This window comes from Colossoma macropomum, unplaced genomic scaffold (genome assembly GCF_904425465.1).
Source record: "Colossoma macropomum unplaced genomic scaffold, Colossoma_macropomum, whole genome shotgun sequence".
NCBI classification, from domain to species: domain Eukaryota; kingdom Metazoa; phylum Chordata; class Actinopteri; order Characiformes; family Serrasalmidae; genus Colossoma; species Colossoma macropomum.
Window position 1 is genome coordinate 6326342 of NW_023494786.1, and position 21979 is coordinate 6348320.

At 39.6% G+C, this 21979-nt stretch overlaps 1 protein-coding gene across 1 annotated transcript in view; it reads right to left on the reverse strand.

Annotated features, from left to right (window-relative positions):
• The window catches only part of LOC118799150 (NACHT, LRR and PYD domains-containing protein 12-like), a 49122-nt gene that overhangs the window by 1290 nt on the left and 25853 nt on the right, over positions 1-21979 (reverse strand). The window contains exon 8 of the mRNA XM_036558872.1: positions 19033-19206. Within this exon, the coding sequence (XP_036414765.1) occupies positions 19033-19206 (174 nt within the window). The remainder of the gene's footprint in view (positions 1-19032; positions 19207-21979) is intronic.

Consider the following 21979-nt stretch of genomic DNA (forward strand, 5'->3'; position numbering starts at 1 on the left):
CCTTACGGTCCAGATAAAACTAAGCTAAAATAAAGACTAAAACAGATCATTACAGTATAAAACACTCTTCAGACCTTACGGTCCAGATAAAACTAAACTAAAATGGAGACTAAAACAGATCATTACTGTATAAAACACCCTTCAGACCTTACGGTCCAGATAAAACTAAACTAAAATGGAGACTAAAACAGATCATTACTGTATAAAACACTCTTCAGACCTTACGGTCCAGATAAAACTAAACTAAAATAAAGACTAAACTTCTAAATCACAGTATGAGGCTAGTTAGCTCTAAATCACACTGCTAGCATAATTAGCTGGAAATTGCAGTGATATGCTAGTGAACTCTAAATCACACTGCGAGGCTAGTTAGCTCTAAATCTCACTGCTAGAAAGTTAGCTCTAAATCATGCAGCTAAATTGCTAAGCAAATTAGCTCGAAATCACCATGCTAGGCTACATACATCTAAATCACACTGCTAGGCTAGTTAGCTTTAAATCATGCTGCTAGATTACTAGGTAAGTTGGCTCAAAATCACCATGCTAGGCTACATACCTCAAAATCACACCGCTAGGCTAGTTAGCTTTAAATCATGTTGATAGATTGTGAGCCTAGTTAGCCCTAAATCACACTGCTAGGCTAATTTCCTATAAATAAATCTGCTTGGCTAATTAGCTCTTAATCACAGTGCTAGGCTAGTTAAATCTACTCTACACTGCTTTGATACATAGCTCAAAATCACACTGCTAGGCTAGTTAGCTTTAAATCACAATCCTAGGCTAGTTAGCTCTAAATCACACTCCTAGGTTAGTTAGCTCTAAATCACACTGCTAGGCCAGTTAGCTCTAAATCTCACTCCTACACTAGTTAGTTCTAAATCATAGAGATAGGCTAGTGAATTCTACATCACACTACTTGGCTAGTTAGCTCTAAATCACAGTATTAGGCCAGTTTGCTCTAAATCACATAGCTAGGGTAGTTAGTTCTAAATCACACTGCTAGGCTAGTTAGCTCTATATCACACAGCTAGGCTAGTTAGCTCTAATGTATACTGCAAGGCTACACAACTCTAAATCAAACTGCTAGGCTAGTTAGTTCTAAATCACATTGCTGGGTCTGGTTAGCATCAAGTCTCACTGCTAGGCTAGTTAGCTCTAAATCACACTGCTAGGCTAGTTATCTCTAAATCACATTGCAAGGCTAATTAGCTCTAAATCACAGTGCTAGGCTACTTAGCTCTAATTTACACTGCAAAACTACACAGCTGTGTATCAAAATGCTAGGCTACTTAGTTCTAAATCACATTGCTAGGCTGCTTAGCTCTAAATCATATTGCTAGGCTAGTTAGCTAAAATCATTGCAAAGCTAATTAGCTCTAAATCAGACTTCCAGGCTAGTTAGCTCTAAATCACACAACTAAACTAGTTAGCTCTAAATCACATTGTTAGCGATTTTAGCGTTTAATTATTTTTCCATTGTTGTTTCTTTTGTTTTTACTGGAATATTACTATTACTTTTATGTTGGTGTTAACTGTGTTTCATTATTTCTTTCTTTTGTTTTATCTTGTGTTTTTTAAATTGTATTTATTAATATATCCATTTTCTGCTATTTATTATTTAACATATTTTGTTTTTGTGATGATCTTTTTTCTCTTCTTCCTCTGTTGTTTTTATTTTATATTGTAAAGCACTCTGAACTGCATTTTTAATGTATGAAAGGTGCTATATAAATAAACATTTAAATTGTTATTATTATTGTTATTATTATTATTATTATTGTTCAGTTGTTCAGTTGTTTATGTGTGAAAATAATGGTTAATCCACACTTTTCCTTTACAACAAACAGCACGACAGGACCTAAAGCCCAACATAGAGTCTGGCAGTGACAGTTTAGTTTAATGTACCGAAGGCACTGGTTGTTGGTGCCTCACTCAGAGATGAGTGATGAGAGTGTTGGTGAAGAAGGAGACACAGGAGAGGCTACAGAATAACGCAAATAACACACACATACATTTTAGACTAACAGAACAACAACATGAACAACATTAAACCACAACACCATCCCTTTTTACGGGGTGGAGCCACAGCTCAGCTCTGCATAACAAACCACTAAAGCTCCTTCCCAAAACCGGAGCTGCCACAGTATCATATGAACAATATGAACACAGGACAGCGGAGCTCACAGCTTTAATTCATAAGTCTGGAGCTGTAACAGTCACTATGACGAAGTTTATAATAAGTTTATGTAACTGTGAAACAAAGTTATTTCCTGATTTTTCCACTGATAATAACAGAATAAAAAGGAGAATTGACCCATTTTCCTGTTTTTCAATAATGTTTTTTAATTGAAAATGGAATGACCCAAAGATACACAGACTTCTATAGCACCAAAAAGACTTTGATCATATGTAGAACCATCTGCAGCACATTGTCTATCAATCTGAAGAACAATTTCACCATGAAAAAAGCTCTTTAATCATGCAAATTGTTCTTTTTGTGTTCCCAGTTCTATATAGAACCATTGTCTTTACTAAAGTACCCTTGAAGAACCATCTTTTTTCAAGAGTGAACTACTGCATGGGGGGATGGGCAAATTTGACTATGAGCAAATTAGAAACTGGTAATTTAAATGATAACTCTCTGGGCCAATCAAAAAACGTTACCAAGTTCTCTCAAACACTATCAAACTCTCTCACACTCACTATCAAGAATGCCTAAGAGTTTGATAGTGAGTGTGAGCGAGTTTGATAGTGAGTGTGAGAGAATTTGATAGCGAGTGTGAGAGAGTTTGATAACGAGTGAGAAAGTTTGATAGCGAGTGTGAGAGAGTTTGATAAAGTGTGAGAGAGTTTGATAGAGTGTGAGAGAATTTGAAAGCGAGTGTCAGAGACTTTCATAATGAGTGAGAGCAAGTTTGATAGTGAGTGTGAGAGAGTTTGATAGTGTGAGAGAGTTTGAAAATGAGTGTGAGAGAGTTTGATAGTGGGTGTGAGAGAGTTTAATAGCAAGTGTGAGAGAGTTTGATAGTGTGTGTGAGAGTTTGATATTGAGTGTGAGAGAGTTTGATAGAGTGTGAGAGATTGATAGCAAGTGTGAGAGACTTTGATAGCGAGTGTGAGTTTGATAGTGAGTGTGAGAGAGTTTGATAGGGTGTGAGAGTATGATAGTGTCTGTGAGAGACTTTGATAGTGAGTGTGAGTTTGATAGTGAGTGTGAGAGAGTTTGATAGGGTGTGAGAGTTTGATAGCGTGTGTGAGAGAGTGTGATAGGGTGTGAGAGAGTTTGATAGTGGGTGAGAGAGTTTGATAGTGGGTGAGAGAGTTTGATAGTGGGTGTGAGAGAGTTTAATAGCGTGTGTGAGAGAGTGTGATAGGGTGTGAGAGAGTTTGATAGTGGGTGAGAGAGTTTGATAGTGGGTGAGAGAGTTTGATAGTGGGTGTGAGAGAGTTTAATAGCAAGCGTGAGAGAGTTTGATAGTGTGTGTGAGAGATTTTGATAATGAGTGTGAGAGATTGATAGCAAGTGTGAGAGACTTTGATAGCGAGTGTGAGTTTGATAGTGAGTGTGTGAGAGTTTGATAGCGTGTGTGAGAGAGTTTGATAGTGAGTGTGAGAGAGTTTGATAGGGTGTGAAAGAGTTTGACAGTGGGTGAGAGAGTTTGATAGTGGGTGTGAGAGAGTTTAATAGCAAGTGTAAGAAAGTTTGAGAGTGTGTGTGAGAGAGTTTGATATTGAGTGTGAGAGAGTTTGATAGAGTGTGAGAGTTTGATAGCAAGTGTGAGAGAATTTGATAGCGAGTGTGAGTTTGATAGTGAGTGTGAGGGAGTTTGAAAGGGTGTAAGAGTATGATGGAAGAGAATTTGATAGCGAGTGTGAGAGTTTAATAGTGAGTGTGAGAGAGTTTGATAGGGTGTGAGAGTTTGATAGCGTGTGAGAGAGTTTGATAGGGTGTAAGAGAGTTTGTTAGTGGGTGAGAGAGTTTGATAGTGGGTGTGAGAGAGTTTAATAAAAAGTGTGAGAGAGTTTGATAGTGTGTGTGAGAAATTTTGATAGTGAGTGTGAGAGATTTTGATAGTGTGAGAGAGTTTGATAGCGAGTGTGAGAGAGTTTGATAGTGAGTGTGAGAGAGTTTGATAGTAAATGCGAGAGTTTGATAATGAGTGAGAGCATGATAGCAAGTGTGAGAGGATTTGATAGTAAGTGTGAGAGAGTTTAATAGCAAGTGTAAGAGGGTTTGATTGCGAGTGTGAAAGTTTGATAGCGAGTTTGAGAGTTTGATAGCAAGTGTGACAGATTTTGATAATGAGTGTGAGAGGTTGATAGCAAGGGATAGAGGGTTTGATTGCGAGTGTGAGAGTTTGATAGTGAGTGTGAGAGAATTTGATAGAGTGTGAGAGTTTAATAGCAAGTGTGAGAGAGTTTGATAGTGAGTGTGATAGAGTTTGATAGAGTGTGAGAGTTTGATAGTGTGTGTGAGAGAGTTTGATAATGTGTGTGAGAGACTTTGACAGTGAGTGTGAGAGTTTGATAGTGAGTGTGAGCAAGTTTGATAGGGTGTGAGAGAGTTTGATAGTGGGTGAGAGAGTTTGATGGTGGGTGTGAGAGAGTTTGATAGTGAGTGTGAGAGAGTTTAATAGCAAGTTTGAGAGAGTTTGATAGTGTGTGAGAAATTTTGATAATGAGTGTGAGAGAGTTTGATAGTGTGAGAGTTTGATAGGATGTGAAAGAGTTTGATAGTGAGTGTAAGAGAGTTTCAACATTTATATTAATGTTTTAATTAATTAATTAATTAATTAATGTTATATTAATTAATTAATTAATATATTTATTCAACATTTATATTAATGAATTGGCCACAGCTTTAGAGCGCTCTGCAGCACCTGGTCTCACTCTGCACGACTCTGAAATCAAGTTCCTGCTCTACGCAGATGACCTGGTTCTGCTGTCCCCCACAGAGCAGGGCCTACAGCAGAACCTGGACCTGCTGGAGTAGTACTGCCAGACCTGGGCCCTGGCAGTAAACCTGAAAAAGGCCAAAACAGTCATTTTCCAAAACAGATCTCGGGGAAACACATCCAGTTTCACACTAGGGACACACAGATTAGAAAACTGTAAAGAGTTCAGTTATTTAGGATTCAAGATCAGTTCAACTGGAAACTTCAATCCAGCAGTCAATGAGCTGAGAGAGAAAACGCGGAGGGCTTCTTACGCAATCAAACGACAAATTCACTTTCAACACACTAACACTGTTACCCGGCAGGACCAGCCTGTAATACACACAATCAGACCAAACCACATTATAACACTTCAAAAACAAAACTACCCCACCCATTGGAAAGCACAGACACACACACAGAGCACAATGCAGTGCTATCTGGCCCTAAAACGTCAGTACACTGTAGCGGATTACCTGAACACAGTGACTGACACTAAACACAGAACCACGCTGACAAAGTACAGACTCAGTGACCACAGCGTGGCCGTGCAGACCGGCTGCTATAAGAGATCCTGGCTGCCTAAAGAGCAAAGACTCTGCCAGCAGTGGACAGTAACACTGTAGAGACAGAGCTGCACTTCCTTACTGAATGTAGCAAATATAATACACTACAGAACATTTATTTTTCAGTAATAATGAGAAGCTGCCCATCCTGCTAGGCGAGAAGAGAGAGAGCAGCGCCTTAGCAGCACAATATATATCAGCCTGCCACAATATGAGGGACAGTGAGTGACCCACCCAAACACACACACACACACACACACACACACAGAAACACAGACACACACACACACACACACACACACACACACACACAATATCCAAAACTGCCCTGTTTGTAATCTTTATGTATCTATTTAAATTTCTATTATTTATTTATTTATTTATTTTATTTTCCTCTTAATTTTCTTTACAACTTAATTCCAAATGACTATTTTACTGTTCTTTTATGTGATTCTTTCATAATTATTTTTGCATCAAATGAAATTAAGAGTTCATACACTCTGTTCTAAATGTTCATTTTTCTTGTTCCTTATTGATGATGATGGAAAAACTGTAACTGAATATGGTCATGCCAATAAAGCTTACTGAATTGAATTGAATTGAGTTTGATAGTGGGTGTGAGAGAGTTTGTTAGTGTGCGAGTTTGATAGCGAGTGTGAGAGTTTGATAGTGAGTGTGAGAGTTTGATATTGAGTGTGAGAGAGTTTGATAGTGAATGTGTGAGTTTAATAGAGAGTGAGAAAGTTTGACAGTGTGTGTGAGAGAGTTTGATAGTGAGTGTGAGAGTTTGATAGTGTGAGACAGTTTGATAGGGTGTGAGAGAGTTTGATAGTGAGTGTGTGACAGTTTGATAGTGAGTGTGAGAGAGTTTGATAGTGTCAGAGTTTGATAGCGAGTGTGAGAGAGTTTGATAGTGAGTGTGAGAGAGTTTGATAGTGAGTGAGAGTTTGATAGTGGGTGTGAGAGAGTTTGATAGTGAGTGTGAAAGAGTTTGATAGATGCGAGAGAGTTTGATAATGAGTGAGAGTTTGATAGCAAGGGTGAGAGGATTTGATAGTGAGTGTGAGAGTTTGATAGAAAGTGTGAGAGGGTTTGATTGCGAGTGTGAGAGTTTGAAAGCGAGTTTGAGAATTTGATGGCGAGTGTGAGAGAGTTTGATAATAAGTGTGAGAGGTTGATAGCAAGGGTTAGAGGGTTTGATTGCGAGTGTGAGAGTGTGCTAGCAAGTGTGAGAGAGTTTGATAGTGAGTGTGAGAGTTTGATAGTGAGTGTGAGAGAGTTTGATAGAGTGTGAGAGTTTGATAGCAAGTGTGAGAGAGTTTGATAATGTGTGTGAGAGACTTTGACAGTGAGTGTGAGAGTTTGATAGTGAGTGTGAGCGAGTTTCATAGGGTGTGAGAGAGTTTGATAGTGGGTGACAGAGTTTGATGGTGGGTGTGAGAGTTTAATAGTGAGTGTGAGAGAGTTTAGTAGCACGTTTGAGAGAGTTTGATAGTGTGTGTGAGAGATTTTGATAATGAGTGTGAGAGAGTTTGATAGTGTGAGAGTTTGATAGGATGTGAAAGAGTTTGTTAGTGAGTGTGAGAGAGTTTGATAGTGGGTGAGAGAGTTTAATAGCAAGTGTGAGAGAGTTTCATTGTGTGTGTGATAGATTTTGATAATGAGCGTGAGAGTTTGATAGTATGAGAGAGTTTGATAGCGAGTGTGAGAGAGTTTGATAGTGGGTGTGAGAGAGTTTGATAGTGAGTGTGAGAGGTTGATAGCAAGGGTTAGAGAAATTGATAGCGAGTGTGAGTTTGATAGTGAGTGTGAGAGGGTTTGATAGGGCATGAGAGTATGATAGTGTGTGTGAGAGAATTCGATAGTGAGTGTGAGTTTGACATTGAGTGTGAGAGAGTTTGATAGGGTGTGAGAGTTTGATAGCGGGTGTGAGAGAGTTTGATAGTAAGTGTGACAGAGTTTGATAGTGTGTGTGAGAGATTTTGATAGTGTGAGAGAGTTTGACAGTGAATGTGAGAGGGTTTGATAGTGAGTGTGAGAGTTTAATAGCGAGTCAGAGAGTTTGATAGTGTGTGTGTGAGAGAGTTTGATAGTGAGTGTGTGAGTTTGCTACTGAGTGTGAGAGAGTTTGATAGTGAATGTGAGAGAGTTTGATAGAGTGTGAGAGAGTTTGATAGAGTGTGAGAGTTTGATAGCAAGTGTGAGAGAAATTGATAGCGAGTGTGAGTTTGATAGTGAGTGTGAGAGGGTTTGATAGGGCATGAGAGTATGATAGTGTGTGTGAGAGAATTCGATAGTGAGTGTGAGTTTGACATTGAGTGTGAGAGAGTTTGATAGGGTGTGAGAGTTTGATAGCGGGTGTGAGAGAGTTTGATAGCAAGTGTGAGAGAGTTTGATAGTGTGTGTGAGAGATTTTGATAGTGTGAGAGAGTTTGACAGTGAATGTGAGAGGGTTTGATAGTGAGTGTGAGAGTTTAATAGCGAGTCAGAGAGTTTGATAGTGTGTGTGTGAGAGAGTTTGATAGTGAGTGTGTGAGTTTGCTAGTGAGTGTGAGAGAGTTTGATAGTGTGAGAATTTGATAGTGAGTGTGAGAGAGTGTGAGAGAGTTTGATAGTGAGTGTGCAAGAGTTTGATAAAGTGAGAGAGTTTGATAGTGAGTGTGCGAGAGTTTGATAGCAAGTGTGAGACAGTTTGATAGTGAGTGTGAGTTTGATAGTGAGTGTGAGAGAGTTTGATAGTGGGTGAGAGAGTTTATTAGCAAGCGTGAGAGAGTTTCATTGTGTGTGTGATAGATTTTGATAATGAGCGTGAGAGTTTGATAGTATGAGAGAGTTTGATAGCGAGTGTGAGAGAATTTGATAGTGTGAGAGAGTTTGATAGTGGGTGTGAGAGAGTTTGATAGTGAGTGTGAGAGTTTGATAGCAAGGGTTAGAGGGTTTGATTGCAAGTGTGAGAGTGTGCTAGCAAGTGTGGGAGAGTTTGATAGTGAGTGTGAGAGTTTGATTGTGAATGTGAGAGAGTTTGATAGAGTGTGAGAGAGTCTGATATAGTGTGATAGTTTGATAGCAAGTGTGAGAGAAATTGATAGCGAGTGTGAGTTTGATAGTGAGTGTGAGAGGGTTTGATAGGGCATGAGAGTTTCTTAGTGTGTGTGAGAGAGTTTGATAGGGAGTGTGAGTTTGACATTGAGTGTGAGAGAGTTTGATAGGGTGTGAGAGTTTGATAGCGGGTGTGAGAGAGTTTGATAGCAAGTGTGAGAGAGTTTGATAGTGTGTGTGAGAGATTTTGATAGTGAGTGTGAGAGTTTGATAGTTTGAGAGAGTTTGACAGTGAATGTGAGAGGGTTTGATAGTGAGTGTGAGAGTTTAATAGCGAGTCAGAGAGTTTGATAGTGTGTGTGTAAGAGAGTTTGATAGGGAGTGTGTGAGTTTGCTAGTGAGTGTGAGAGAGTTTGATAGTGTGAGAGTTTGATAGTGAGTGTGAGAGAGTGTGAGAGAGTTTGATAGTGAGTGTGCAAGAGTTTGATAAAGTGTGAGAGAGTTTGATAGTGAGTGTGCGAGAGTTTGATAGCAAGTGTGAGAGAGTTTGACAGCAAGTGTGAGAGAGTTTGATAGCGAGTGTGAGAGTTTGATAGTGAGTGTGAGAGAGTTTGACAGCAAGTGTGAGAGAGTTTGATAGCGAGTGTGAGTTTGATAGTGAGTGTGAGAGAGTTTGATAGGGTTTGAGAGTATGATAGTGTGTGTGAGAGACTTTGATAGCGAGTGTGAGTTTGATAGTGAGTGGGAGAGAGTTTGATAGTGAATGTGAGAGATTGATAGCAAGGGTTGGAGGGTTTGCTTGCGAGTGTGAGAGTGCGCTAGCAAGTGTGAGAGAGTTTGATAGTGTGTGTCAGAGAGTCTGATAGTGAGTGTGAGAGTTTGATAGTATGAGACAGTTTGATAGGGTGTGAGAGAGTATGATAATGAGCGTGTGAGAGTTTGATAGTGGGTGTGAGAGAGTTTGATAGTGTGAGAGTTTGATAGCGAGTTTGATTGTGAGTTTGATAGAGTGTGGGAGAGTTAGATATTGCGTGTGAGAGAGTTTGGTCATGAGTGTGCTAGAGTTTGTTAAAGTGTGAGAGAGTTTGATAGTGAGTGTGCGAGAGTTTGATACCAAGTGTGAGAGAGTTTGATAGAGTGTGAGAGAGTTTGACAGCAAGTGTGAGAGAGTTTGATAGCGAGTGTGAGTTTGAAAGTGAGTGTGAGAGAGTTTGATAGTGGGTGAGAGAGTTTAATAGCAAGTGTGAGAGAGTTTCATTGTGTGTGTGATAGATTTTGATAATGAGCGTGAGAGTTTGATAGTATGAGAGAGTTTGATAGCGAGTGTGAGAGAGTTTGATAGTGTGAGAGAGTTTGATAGTGGGTGTGAGAGAGTTTGATAGTGAGTGTGAGAGGTTGATAGCAAGGGTTAGAGGGTTTGATTGCAGGTGTGAGAGTGTGCTAGCAATTGTGGGAGAGTTTGATAGTGAGTGTGAAAGTTTGATTGTGAATGTGAGAGAGTTTGATAGAGTGTGAGAGAGTGTGATATAGTGTGAGAGTTTGATAGCAAGTGTGAGAGAAATTGATAGCGAGTGTGAGTTTGATAGTGAGTGTGAGAGGGTTTGATAGGGCATGAGAGTTTCTTAGTGTGTGTGAGAGAGTTTGATAGGGAGTGTGAGTTTGACATTGAGTGTGAGAGAGTTTGATAGGGTGTGAGAGTTTGATAGCGGGTGTGAGAGAGTTTGATAGCAAGTGTGAGAGAGTTTGATAGTGTGTGTGAGAGATTTTCATAGTGTGAGAGAGTTTGACAGTGAATGTGAGAGGGTTTGATAGTGAGTGTGAGAGTTTAATAGCGAGTCAGAGAGTTTGATAGTGTGTGTGTGAGAGAGTTTGATAGTGAGTGTGTGAGTTTGCTAGTGAGTGTGAGAGAGTTTGATAGTGTGAGAGAGTTTGATAGTGAGTGTGAGAGAGTGTGAGAGAGTTTGATAGTGAGTGTGCAAGAGCTTGATAAAGTGTGAGAGAGTTTGATCGTGAGTGTGAGAGAGTTTGATAGCAAGTGTGAGAGAGTTTGATAGAGTGTGAGAGAGTTTGACAGCAAGTGTGAGAGAGTTTGACAGCAAGTGTGAGACAGTTTGATAGCGAGTGTGAGAGAGTTTGATAGTGGGTGTGAGAGAGTTTGATAGTGGGTGAGAGAGTTTAATAGCAAGTGTGAGAGAGTTTCATTGTGTGTGTGATAGATTTTGATAATGAGCGTGAGAGTTTGATAGTATGAGAGAGTTTGATAGCGAGTGTGAGAGAGTTTGATAGTGTGAGAGAGTTTGATAGTGGGTGTCAGAGAGTTTGATAGTGAGTTTGAGAGTTTGATAGCAAGGGTTAGAGGGTTTGATTGCAAGTGTGAGAGTGTGCTAGCAAGTGTGGGAGAGCAAGTTTGATAGTGAGTGTGAGAGTTTGATTGTGAATGTGAGAGAGTTTGATAGAGCGTGAGAGAGTGTGATATAGTGTGAGAGTTTGATAGCAAGTGTGAGAGAAATTGATAGCGAGTGTGAGTTTGATAGTGAGTGTGAGAGGGTTTGATAGGGCATGAGAGTTTCTTAGTGTGTGTGAGAGAGTTTGATAGGGAGTGTGAGTTTGACATTGAGTGTGAGAGAGTTTGATAGGGTGTGAGAGTTTGATAGCGGGTGTGAGAGAGTTTGATAGCAAGTGTGAGAAAGTTTGATAGTGTGTGTTAGAGATTTTGATAGTGTGACAGAGTTTGACAGTGAATGTGAGAGGGTTTGATAGTGAGTGTGAGAGTTTAATAGCGAGTCAGAGAGTTTGATAGTGTGTGTGTGAGAGAGTTTGATAGTGAGTGTGTGAGTTTGCTAGTGAGTGTGAGAGAGTTTGATAGTGTGAGAGAGTTTGATAGTGAGTGTGAGAGAGTGTGAGAGAGTTTGATAGTGAGTGTGCAAGAGTTTGATAAAGTGTGAGAGAGTTTGATAGTGAGTGTGCGAGAGTTTGATAGCAAGTGTGAGAGAGTTTGATAGAGTGTGAGAGAGTTTGACAGCAAGTGTGAGACAGTTTGATAGCGAGTGTGAGTTTGAAAGTGAGTGTGAGAGAGTTTGATAGTGGGTGTGAGAGAGTTTGATAGCAAGTGTGAGAGAGTTTGATAGCGAGTGTGAGTTTGATAGTGAGTGTGAGAGAGTTTGATAGGGTTTGAGAGTATGATAGTGTGTGTGAGAGACTTTGATAGCGAGTGTGAGTTTGATAGTGAGTGGGAGAGAGTTTGATAGTGAGTGTGAGAGATTGATAGCAAGGGTTGGAGGGTTTGCTTGCGAGTGTGAGAGTGCGCTAGCAAGTGTGAGAGAGTTTGATAGTGTGTGTCAGAGAGTCTGATAGTGAGTGTGAGAGTTTGATAGTATGAGACAGTTTGATAGGGTGTGAGAGAGTATGATAATGAGCGTGTGAGAGTTTGATAGTGGGTGTGAGAGAGTTTGATAGTGTGAGAGTTTGATAGCGAGTTTGATTGTGAGTTTGATAGAGTGTGGGAGAGTTAGATATTGCGTGTGAGAGAGTTTGGTCGTGAGTGTGCTAGAGTTTGTTAAAGTGTGAGAGAGTTTGATAGTGAGTGTGCGAGAGTTTGATAGCAAGTGTGAGAGAGTTTGATAGAGTGTGAGAGAGTTTGACAGCAAGTGTGAGAGAGTTTGATAGCGAGTGTGAGTTTGATAGTGAGTGTGAGAGAGTTTGATAGTGGGTGAGAGAGTTTAATAGCAAGTGTGAGAGAGTTTCATTGTGTGTGTGATAGATTTTGATAATGAGCGTGAGAGTTTGATAGTATGAGAGAGTTTGATAGCGAGTGTGAGAGAGTTTGATAGTGTGAGAGAGTTTGATAGTGGGTGTGAGAGAGTTTGATAGTGAGTGTGAGAGGTTGATAGCAAGGGTTAGAGGGTTTGATTGCAAGTGTGAGAGTGTGCTAGCAATTGTGGGAGAGTTTGATAGTGAGTGTGAGAGTCTGATTGTGAATGTGAGAGAGTTTGATAGAGTGTGAGAGAGTCTGATATAGTGTGAGAGCTTGATAGCAAGTGTGAGAGAAATTGATAGCGAGTGTGAGTTTGATAGTGAGTGTGAGAGGGTTTGATAGGGCATGAGAGTTTCTTAGTGTGTGTGAGAGAGTTTGATAGGGAGTGTGAGTTTGACATTGAGTGTGAGAGAGTTTGATAGGGTGTGAGAGTTTGATAGCGGGTGTGAGAGTGTTTGATAGCAAGTGTGAGAGAGTTTGATAGTGTGTGTGAGAGATTTTGATAGTGAGTGTGAGAGTTTGATAGTGTGAGAGAGTTTGACAGTGAATGTGAGAGGGTTTGATAGTGAGTGTGAGAGTTTAATAGCGAGTCAGAGAGTTTGATAGTGTGTGTGAGAGAGAGTTTGATAGGGAGTGTGTGAGTTTGCTAGTGAGTGTGAGAGAGTTTGATAGTGTCAGAGTTTGATAGTGAGTGTGAGAGAGTGTGAGAGAGTTTGATAGTGAGTGTGCAAGAGTTTGATAAAGTGTGAGAGAGTTTGATAGTGAGTGTGCGAGAGTTTGATAGCAAGTGTGAGAGAGTTTGATAGAGTGTGAGAGAGTTTGACAGCAAGTGTGAGAGAGTTTGATAGCGAGTGTGAGAGTTTGATAGTGAGTGTGAGAGAGTTTGACAGCAAGTGTGAGAGAGTTTGATAGCGAGTGTGAGTTTGATAGTGAGTGTGAGAGAGTTTGATAGGGTTTGAGAGTATGATAGTGTGTGTGAGAGACTTTGATAGCGAGTGTGAGTTTGATAGTGAGTGGGAGAGAGTTTGATAGTGAGTGTGAGAGATTGATAGCAAGGGTTGGAGGGTTTGCTTGCAAGTGTGAGAGTGCGCTAGCAAGTGTGAGAGAGTTTGACAGTGTGTATCAGAGAGTCTGACAGTGAGTGTGAGAGTTTGATAGTATGAGACAGTTTGATAGGGTGTGAGAGAGTTTGATAATGAGCGTGTGAGAGTTTGATAGTGGGTGTGAGAGAGTTTGATAGTGTGAGAGTTTGATAGCGAGTTTGATTGTGAGTTTGATAGAGTGTGGGAGAGTTAGATATTGCGTGTGAGAGAGTTTGGTCGTGAGTGTGCTAGAGTTTGTTAAAGTGTGAGAGAGTTTGATAGAGTGTGAGAGAGTTTGATATCGAGTGCGAGAGAGTTTGATAATGAGTGAGAGCGAGTTTGATAGTGAGTGTGAGAGAGTTTGATATTGAGTGTCAGAGAGCTTGATCGTGAGTGTCAGAGAGTTTGATGGCAAGTTTGAGAGAGTTTGATCGTGAGTGTGAGAGAGTTTGATAGTGCGTGTGAGAGAGTTTGATAATGAGTGTCAGAGATTTTGATAATGAGTTTGAGAGAGTTTGATAGTGCAAGAGAATTTGATAATGAGAGAGCTTGATAGCGAGTGTGAGACAGATGGACAGTGTGAGAGAGTTTGATAGTAAGTGTGAGAGAGTTTCATAATGAGTGAGAGCTTGATAACAAGTGTGAGAGGGTTTGATACCGAGTGAGAGAGCTTGATAGCAAGTGTGAGATGGTTTGATAGCGAGTGTGAGAGGTTGATAGCAAGCGTGAGAGGGTTTGATTGCGAGTGTTAGAGTTTGATAGCGAGTATCAGAGTTTGATAGCAAGTGTGAGAGACTTTGATAGCGAGTTTGTGAGAGTTTGATAGTGTTTGTGGGAGAGTTTGATAGGGTATGACAGAGTTTGAATGTGAGTGTGAGAGGGTTTGATAGTGAGTGTGAGAGTTTGATAGTGTCAGACAGTTTGATAGTGTGTGTGTGAGAGATTTTGATAATGAGTGTGAGAGTTTGATAGTGTGAGAGAGTGTGAGAGAGTTTGATAGTGAGTGTCAGAGTGTTTGATAGTGGGTGTGAGAGAGTTTCTTAGTGTGAGATTTTGACAGCGAGTGTGAAAGTCTGATAGCGAGTGTGAGATAGTTTGATAGAGTGTGAGGGAGTTTGACAGAGTGTGAGAGAGTTTGATAGTCTGAGAGACTTTAATAGTGAATTTGATAGAGTGTGAGAGAGTTTGATAGTGAGTGTGAGAGAGTTTGATAGTGTGAGAGAGTTTGATAGTGAGTGTGAGAGAGTTTGATAGGGTATGACAGAGTTTGAAAGTGAGTGTGAGAGGGTTTGATAGTGAGTGTGAGAGGGTTTGATAGCGAGTGAGAGAGTTTGATAGTGTGTGTCAGAGAGTTTGATAGTGAGTGTAAGAGTTTGATAATGTGAGACAGTTTGATAGGGTGTGCCAGAGTTTGATAGTGAGTGTGTGAAAGTTTGATAGTGGGTGTGAGAGAATTTGATAGCGAGTTTGATAGTGAGTTTGATAGAGTGTGGGCGAGTTTGATATTGCATGTGAGAGAGTTTGATAATGAGTGAGAGCGAGTTTGATAGTGAGTGTGAGAGAGTTTGATATTGAGTGTCAGTGAGCATGAGTGTGAGAGAGTTTGATGGCAAGGTTGAGAGAGTTTGATCATGAGTGTGAGAGAGTTTGATAGTGCGTGTGAGAGAGTTTGATAATGAGTCTCAGAGGTTTTGATAATGAGTGTGAGCGAGTTTGATAGTGAGTGTGAGAGAGTTTGATAGCGAGTGTGACAGTTGGATAGTGTGAGAGAATTAAGTGTGAGAGTTTCATAATGTGTGAGAGCTTGATAGCAAGTCTGAGAGGGTTTGATAGCAAGTGAGAGAGCTTGATAGCAAGTGTGAGATTGTTTGATAGCGAGTGTGAGAGGTTGATAGCAAGCGTGAGAGGGTTTGATTGCGAGTGTTAGAGTTTGATAACGAGTATGAGAGTTTGATAGCAAGTGTGAGAGACTTTGATAGCGAGTTTGTGAGAGTTTGATTTTGTTTGTGAGGGAGTTTGATAGGGTATGACAGAGTTTGAAAGTGAGTGTGAGAGGGTTTGATAGTGAGTGTGAGAGTTTGATAGAGAGCAAGAGAGTTTGATAGTGTGTGTGAGAGGGTTTGATAGTGAGTGTGAGAGTTTGATAGTGTCAGACAGTTTGATAGTGTGTGTGAGAGATTTTGATAATGAGTGTTAGAGTTTGATAGTGGGTGTGGGAGAGTTTGATAGAGTGTGAGAGAGTTTGATAATGAGTGTGAGAGTGTTTGATCGTGGGTGTGAGAGAGTTTGATAGTGTGATATTTTGATAGCGAGTGCGAGAGTCTGATAGCGAGTGTAAGATAGTTTGATAGAGTGTGATGGAGTTTGACAGAGTGTGAGAGAGTTTGATAGTGAGTGTGAAAGAGTTTGATAGTGGGTGTGAGAGAGTTTGATAGTCTGAGAGACTTTAATAGTGAATTTGATAGAGGGTGAGAGAGTTTGATAGTGTGAGAGAGTTTGATAGTGAGTGTGTCAGAGTTTGATAATGAGTGAGAGCTTGATAGCAAGTGTGCGAGGGTTTGATAGTGAGTGTGAGAGTTTGATAGTGAGTGTGAGTTTGACAGCGAGTTTGATAATAAGTGTGAGAGGTTTATAGCAAGTGTGAGAGGGTTTGATTGCGAGTGTGAGGGAGTTTGATATTGAGTTTGAGTGTTTGGTAGAATGTGAGAGTTTGATGGCAAGTGTGAGAGAATTTGATAGGGTGTGAGAGTGTTTGATAGTGTGTATGAGAGATTTTGATAATAAGTGAGAGTTTGATAGTGTGACAGAGTTTGATAGCAAGTCTGAGTGTTTGATAGCGCGTTTGAGATAATTTGATAGTGTGAAAGAGTTTGATAGTGAGTGTGAGAGAGTTTGATAGTGAGTGTGAGAGTTTGATAATGAGTGAGAGCTTGATAGCAAATGTGACAGGGTTTGATATTGAGTGTGAGAGAGTTTGATACCGAGTGTCAGAGAGTTTGATAATGAGTGAGAGAGCTTAATAGCAAGTGTGAGATAATTTGATAGAGAGTGTGAGAGCTTAATAGCAAGTGTGAGAGAGTTTCATTGTGAATTTGAGAGATAAGTTAGAATTTGGCTTAAATTGCCTCTCATAAGTGTGTAAGACATTAAACTCAGTTTGTAAGATGTGTTCAGTCTGTAAGAAGTTAAACTCAGTGTGTAAGACGTGTCCAGTCTGTAAGAAGTTAAACTCAGTGTGTAAGATGTGTTCAGTCTGTACAAAGTTAATTTTGTTTGAAAATGTCGGGCAGAAGCGCTTCACCAAGCAGCGACGTCATCTTCAAATGTATGTTATTCTGATTTTCTGTGGTATTTATCTGTTTTCTAGTCATAAATGTGCACAAATAGCCTATAGTTTGCAATTTATCTCCGTCAGTGACCATTTCACAGTTTTTGAACCCCAATCCATTAGCATGCATGCTAGCGGATTTTGAAGCTTTAGGCTTGTTTTAGCCAGTTAGCTAACAAACTTGCTGGCTAATGACCAAGTAGCTTAACTGGCGGCAGGTTTCGTCAAACGTTAACTAATGATGAGGTATCGCGATCTAGTCATTGATCTGGTTGTTTGTGTTTTGATTGATTTGGCAGAGTAATGAGGGTTAAATGGTGCTTTTCAGTAAATTGCTAACGGTTAGATGGCTAGCCAATTTGTTGTCCATGTTTGTGTACACAAGTTGTTTCCCCCTTTTCAGCGACCAGATCAGCGCTCGAAGCCTTCATAAAGGTTCATATAGACAGAGAAGCTGTGTATTGGGGAGAAAAACTCTGCTTTGTCAGCTAGGAAGTGAGAAAGTTAGGGTGTTCATTCACCAGTTAAATCAGGGGTTTTCAAATCTTATTTACAAAGGCTGTAGCTGCAGGTATTCATTGGAAACACGCAGAAACTCCCCTGATACCTCTTAATCCGGAAAACAATTAATCATGAAAATCTGCAGCCACACTCTAAGGATACGATTAGACACCAATGAGTTAGTCATGCAGACTCAGTTATAGTACAAAATGTAACATTAGCTATTCATAACTTAAAACCAAGTAGAAATAATTTGCTTGTGTGGTTAAGCTCTTTCCTATTCTGGTTAGAATTTAAGTTGAATAATGTTGGATATTTTAATCTCTTTACTTATTCTCTAAAATAAGGGAAAAAAAATTGATTTTGTTTGCTTGTTAATAGGACTATCTTTTGGAATTGGGGCTACAGAAAAAGGTGGCACAACCTAAAGAAGAAATACAAGGTAAGTTCCAAGAGTCAGTACTGTAATTAAAAACTGAAAAAATGAATTTCTCTTTTAAACCGTGCATTTTAAACATAATTTAAATACTTTAAGATGCTTGAGTATAATACAGCTAGGAAAAAGAAAGCAAACTGAAGTTAGATTACAGGTTTGCATTTATTTTAGGAACTGAATTCTTCACCATCCAGGAGTGGGAATGACAAACATCATCAGGGATCATACTCAAATAACACCTGCTCTGTGGGGGTCCTATGGGAGTCCTGACCATTGAAGATCAGGGTGACAAAGTATGTAGAGAAACGGATGGACTACAGTGTGTAACTGCAGAACTACAGAGTGAAACTATATGGTCAGTGGAGCTGATAAAATGGACAAAGAATGAAGATACAAAGAGGCGGATTTAAGGAAGTGGCTGGTCCATGTGTATGTATATGAATATTTATGTAATTTCATTGTAAATTAATTATTTAAATAATTACTGTATCATTGTAGCTGTATAAATAGTTTTTTTTTCTAGTGAATGACTAACTGTATATTTATTTATTAATGTGTGTAGATGTGTATATCATTGTTCTGTTTGGTTAATGCATGTTATCATCTGCATTTGTGTGTGGTTTGTGTAGATTTTAATTTGATGTATGTATTATTGTGTATATCTTATTAAAATATTCAAAACAAATAAAACTGTATCTGTTTTTAAAAATCATTTTCTCAAACTGGCAGCTAGAAGATTAATGAAACTTGTATGATGTGGAGAAAGGGTTTACTGTTGACCCCCCTCCCCCTCAGAGTGCTTAGAGGAAAGTTTACATTTGTAAATTTTAACTGTTCAAGAGCAGCAAGTAGTGTTTGAATTCTTTAATTTCCACATTGACCACAACTATTGTCTATCTTGCTGTTTCATTTAAAATCGCTACATAAACCGCCAGAGCAGGATCCATGTTGGCTAAATATGATTCTGATGGCTGAGGTAAGTAAACGCTGGTCTCGTGCAGTGGGCGGGAACAAGCAGTGACGTCACTGCTGTCTAACTAGACCATCTCATTTATTTGTCTTATAAGGATAGATGACGGTTGGAATGCTGCCTACTTAGACAGCTGCCTATGTAGACAGCGGCTACTTAGAGAGCTCACTAGGTTTTGAGACATACCCAGTGTGTAAGATGTGTTCAGTCTGTAAGAAGTTAAATTTAGTGTGTAAGATGTGTTCAGTCTGTAAGAAGTTAAACTTAGTGTGTAAGATGTGTTCATTCTGTATGAAGTTAAACTTAGTGTGTAAGATGTGTTCAGTCGCAAATCAAAAACAAACACATATACAGTAAAACATTACAGTCAATAATGTGGACAATTACTGTCTGTGTACAGAGATAGTAAGTCAGTAACTCACTGTAGTTTCTCCAGTTTACAGTGTGGATCCTCCAGTAGATCAGACAGCAGCTTAACTCCGGACTCTCGTGGGTGATTATAAGTCAGATCCAGTTCTCTCAGGTGGGAGGGGTTTGATTTCAGAGCTGAAGCCAGAGAAGAACAGCCGTCATCTGTAACCATACAGCCACACAATCTGCAGAAAGGAAAGAAAAAGAGGGACAGATGGCATTTACATACAGCAAAACCCAGCTGCAGTATAGAATTGGCCTCCAGCCACTTCATAACAAACAATTGATGGAGACAATGAGTGAAAGTTTAAGTAAAAATCATGTTTTTATTTTCAAACTAATCAATTTAAAAATGGGTTGCAAACCACAAAGATAGCCCTACTGAAGCCCACTCGCTGGGCTCCTGACAGCATTAGCCCCAAAATGGCCAGAAAATGAACCTGCAGTAAAGAAACAGAGAAAACTGACTCCAGCTCTCTACTTTGGAAAGCCTTTAAAGTAAAAACCTGTGTCTCAGTAGCCAATTAGGTCAAAGCTCCCCCTCTCAATTCCCCCGCAGCCCACAGGGTCATCACACCCTCTCCCTAACATAACATAACCCCACATAAAAAATAAAATTTATATACCACCACCCACTAAATACAGGACAGAACACCAATTAACAGGTATAAAGATTAAGAGACTCGTATCTGTGACAATGTATCCACTATCACATTGTCAGTAGCTTTGACAAATATCAAGAACATAAGGCTACAAGAAAAGGCACCAGCTCATCACAAACCTGAGACAAGGAGGAGTGGGTGTTACCAGTAAAGTTGGTGACACATCACACTATGCACACCCCCCAGCCAGGTCATTTCCCAAAATTACTGAAGCCCCATCCACAGGGAGCCCAGGGCAAACCTCTAACACGACCTCAAGTTTAATGTGGTCTGCAAAATGAGAAACTCTATGCAGTGGAACCAAAAAATAGCTAAACAACAAAAAGAGGGATACAAAAGTGATAGAAAAGACGTCAAACATGTTTGTGAAAGTCTCTCGGTACCTGACACTCATAAGAGACAACTAACTAAGTAGACCTTGATCTTCAAACAGTTACTAGTGGCAAATATTTATGCATAGAAGGCCATTAGTGCAAAAAAATGAAAGTAAATAAATAAATAAAAAAATAACAGTCCACACTCAGCACTTTGGATGTGCCCCTGAGTAAACTGCTTCATGTATGATTATCATTCAAAAATAACAAACTAAAACAAAAAAGGGCTGACATGACCAAATGGACATGCCACTGTACCAACCAAGGGAGAAGGCTTCCAATACACAAAATATGAATGAAACTGACACCAAAACAAAGCCAAACTAATTATTTGCTAACAGGAAATATTTTCAATTTAACCTTACCACACTCACCCCCTCTCCTAAAATGCAGGAAGTATATTAGTCAGGAAAAAGTGCAGCCAAAAACAAAAAAGTCCCCACATTGTTACAGACTAGCTTCCAGCCAATACATAACAAACAGTTGAGGGAGATGATGAGGCTCCAGCTCTGCACATTGGAAAGCCTTTTAAAGAGACCCAAACACTTGCACACCGGCGTGTCTCAGTAGCCATGTAGGTCCAAGCTCCAGGTCCCAATTTCAACTGCAACACATTCAGTGCAAAACAAACCAAACGGCCCGGAGCGTCGTCACAATACACATCAACACTCTGACAATGAACAAGACGGAACAAAAACACAAACTGACTCAACATCTTCACACAACTAATTACAACATGATAAAAATTTCATTATGATTCAGAGCTCCAGGAGATATGATTAGCAAGAGATTGTGAAGAACCAAGACTCCAAAGCAGAAACTATTTTCCTTCTGGAAGCATCACAGAGTTAATATATAGATAAATAGGCATCCAGGAAATTACACAAACACCATTAAAGTAAACCAAAGGAATAAGTGGCTATAATTAAATGTGATTACATTACTTATTACCACCTGAAAAAGTGATCTCAGTAGACTTTACTTGTATGTTACTCTGTAACCTATTTCTGCTCCTCCCTCTAGTTCACCCCGTGTCATGACTTTCAAACCCATAGTTCCACAGTTCACATCTACCTCAGAGTGACAAAGTTTGTTTTTTGCAGTGATTTAAGTTTGTTCCTTTCCCTTCTCTAATTTTCTCTGTTAGTTTAACCATTTCTTGAGTTCAGCTCTGCACTTGAGTTTGTGTTTGACTACAGTAGGTGATGTGCCTTGTTGTATATTGGTCTCTAGTATTAGAGGCCTAAGTTTGATTCTTGCACAGAGCCAGTCAGGACCACTACAGGAGCTCACTCTGCTGGCCTGAGCACTGAGACATTTAGCTTAAATAAAGTTCAAACCCTGTTCAAATTCAAACACTGTATTTTCATTACAATCTTTCATATTTTTCTTCTCCTTCTTATTTAATGTCCCATAAACATCCCAACTCTATCTTCAGCCCAGGTGATTGAGAGGAAAGAGAACATTGTTGTTTTCCTCTGATTTTGCATATTTGTCACACTAAATGGATTAGGATACTCATATTAAATGTAATATGTAAGACAAGGAGAACTTAAGGAAAAAGAAAAAAAATCAAAAGATCATTTAAAAAATTAACTGTCCCATAAACTTAATTAACTGGTTGTGCCACCTTTTGCAAGAACAACTGTAACCAAACACTCAAGTCATTTGTTCCACTCTTTTTTGCTTTAACTCAGCCAAGGCTCTTGAGCATGAGGTGTCACAGCATGTCAATGAGTTTAAGTCAGGACTTTGACTAGGCCACTGGATAACTTTAATCTTGTTTGAGCAATCCGAAGATAGACTTAATCTTGTGCTTGTGATTGTGATTGTTGTCTAGCTGTATAACTCAATTATGCTTGAGCTTCAGTTCATGATTGGTGACTAAACATTCTCCTGCAGGATTTTGTAGTAAATAGCAG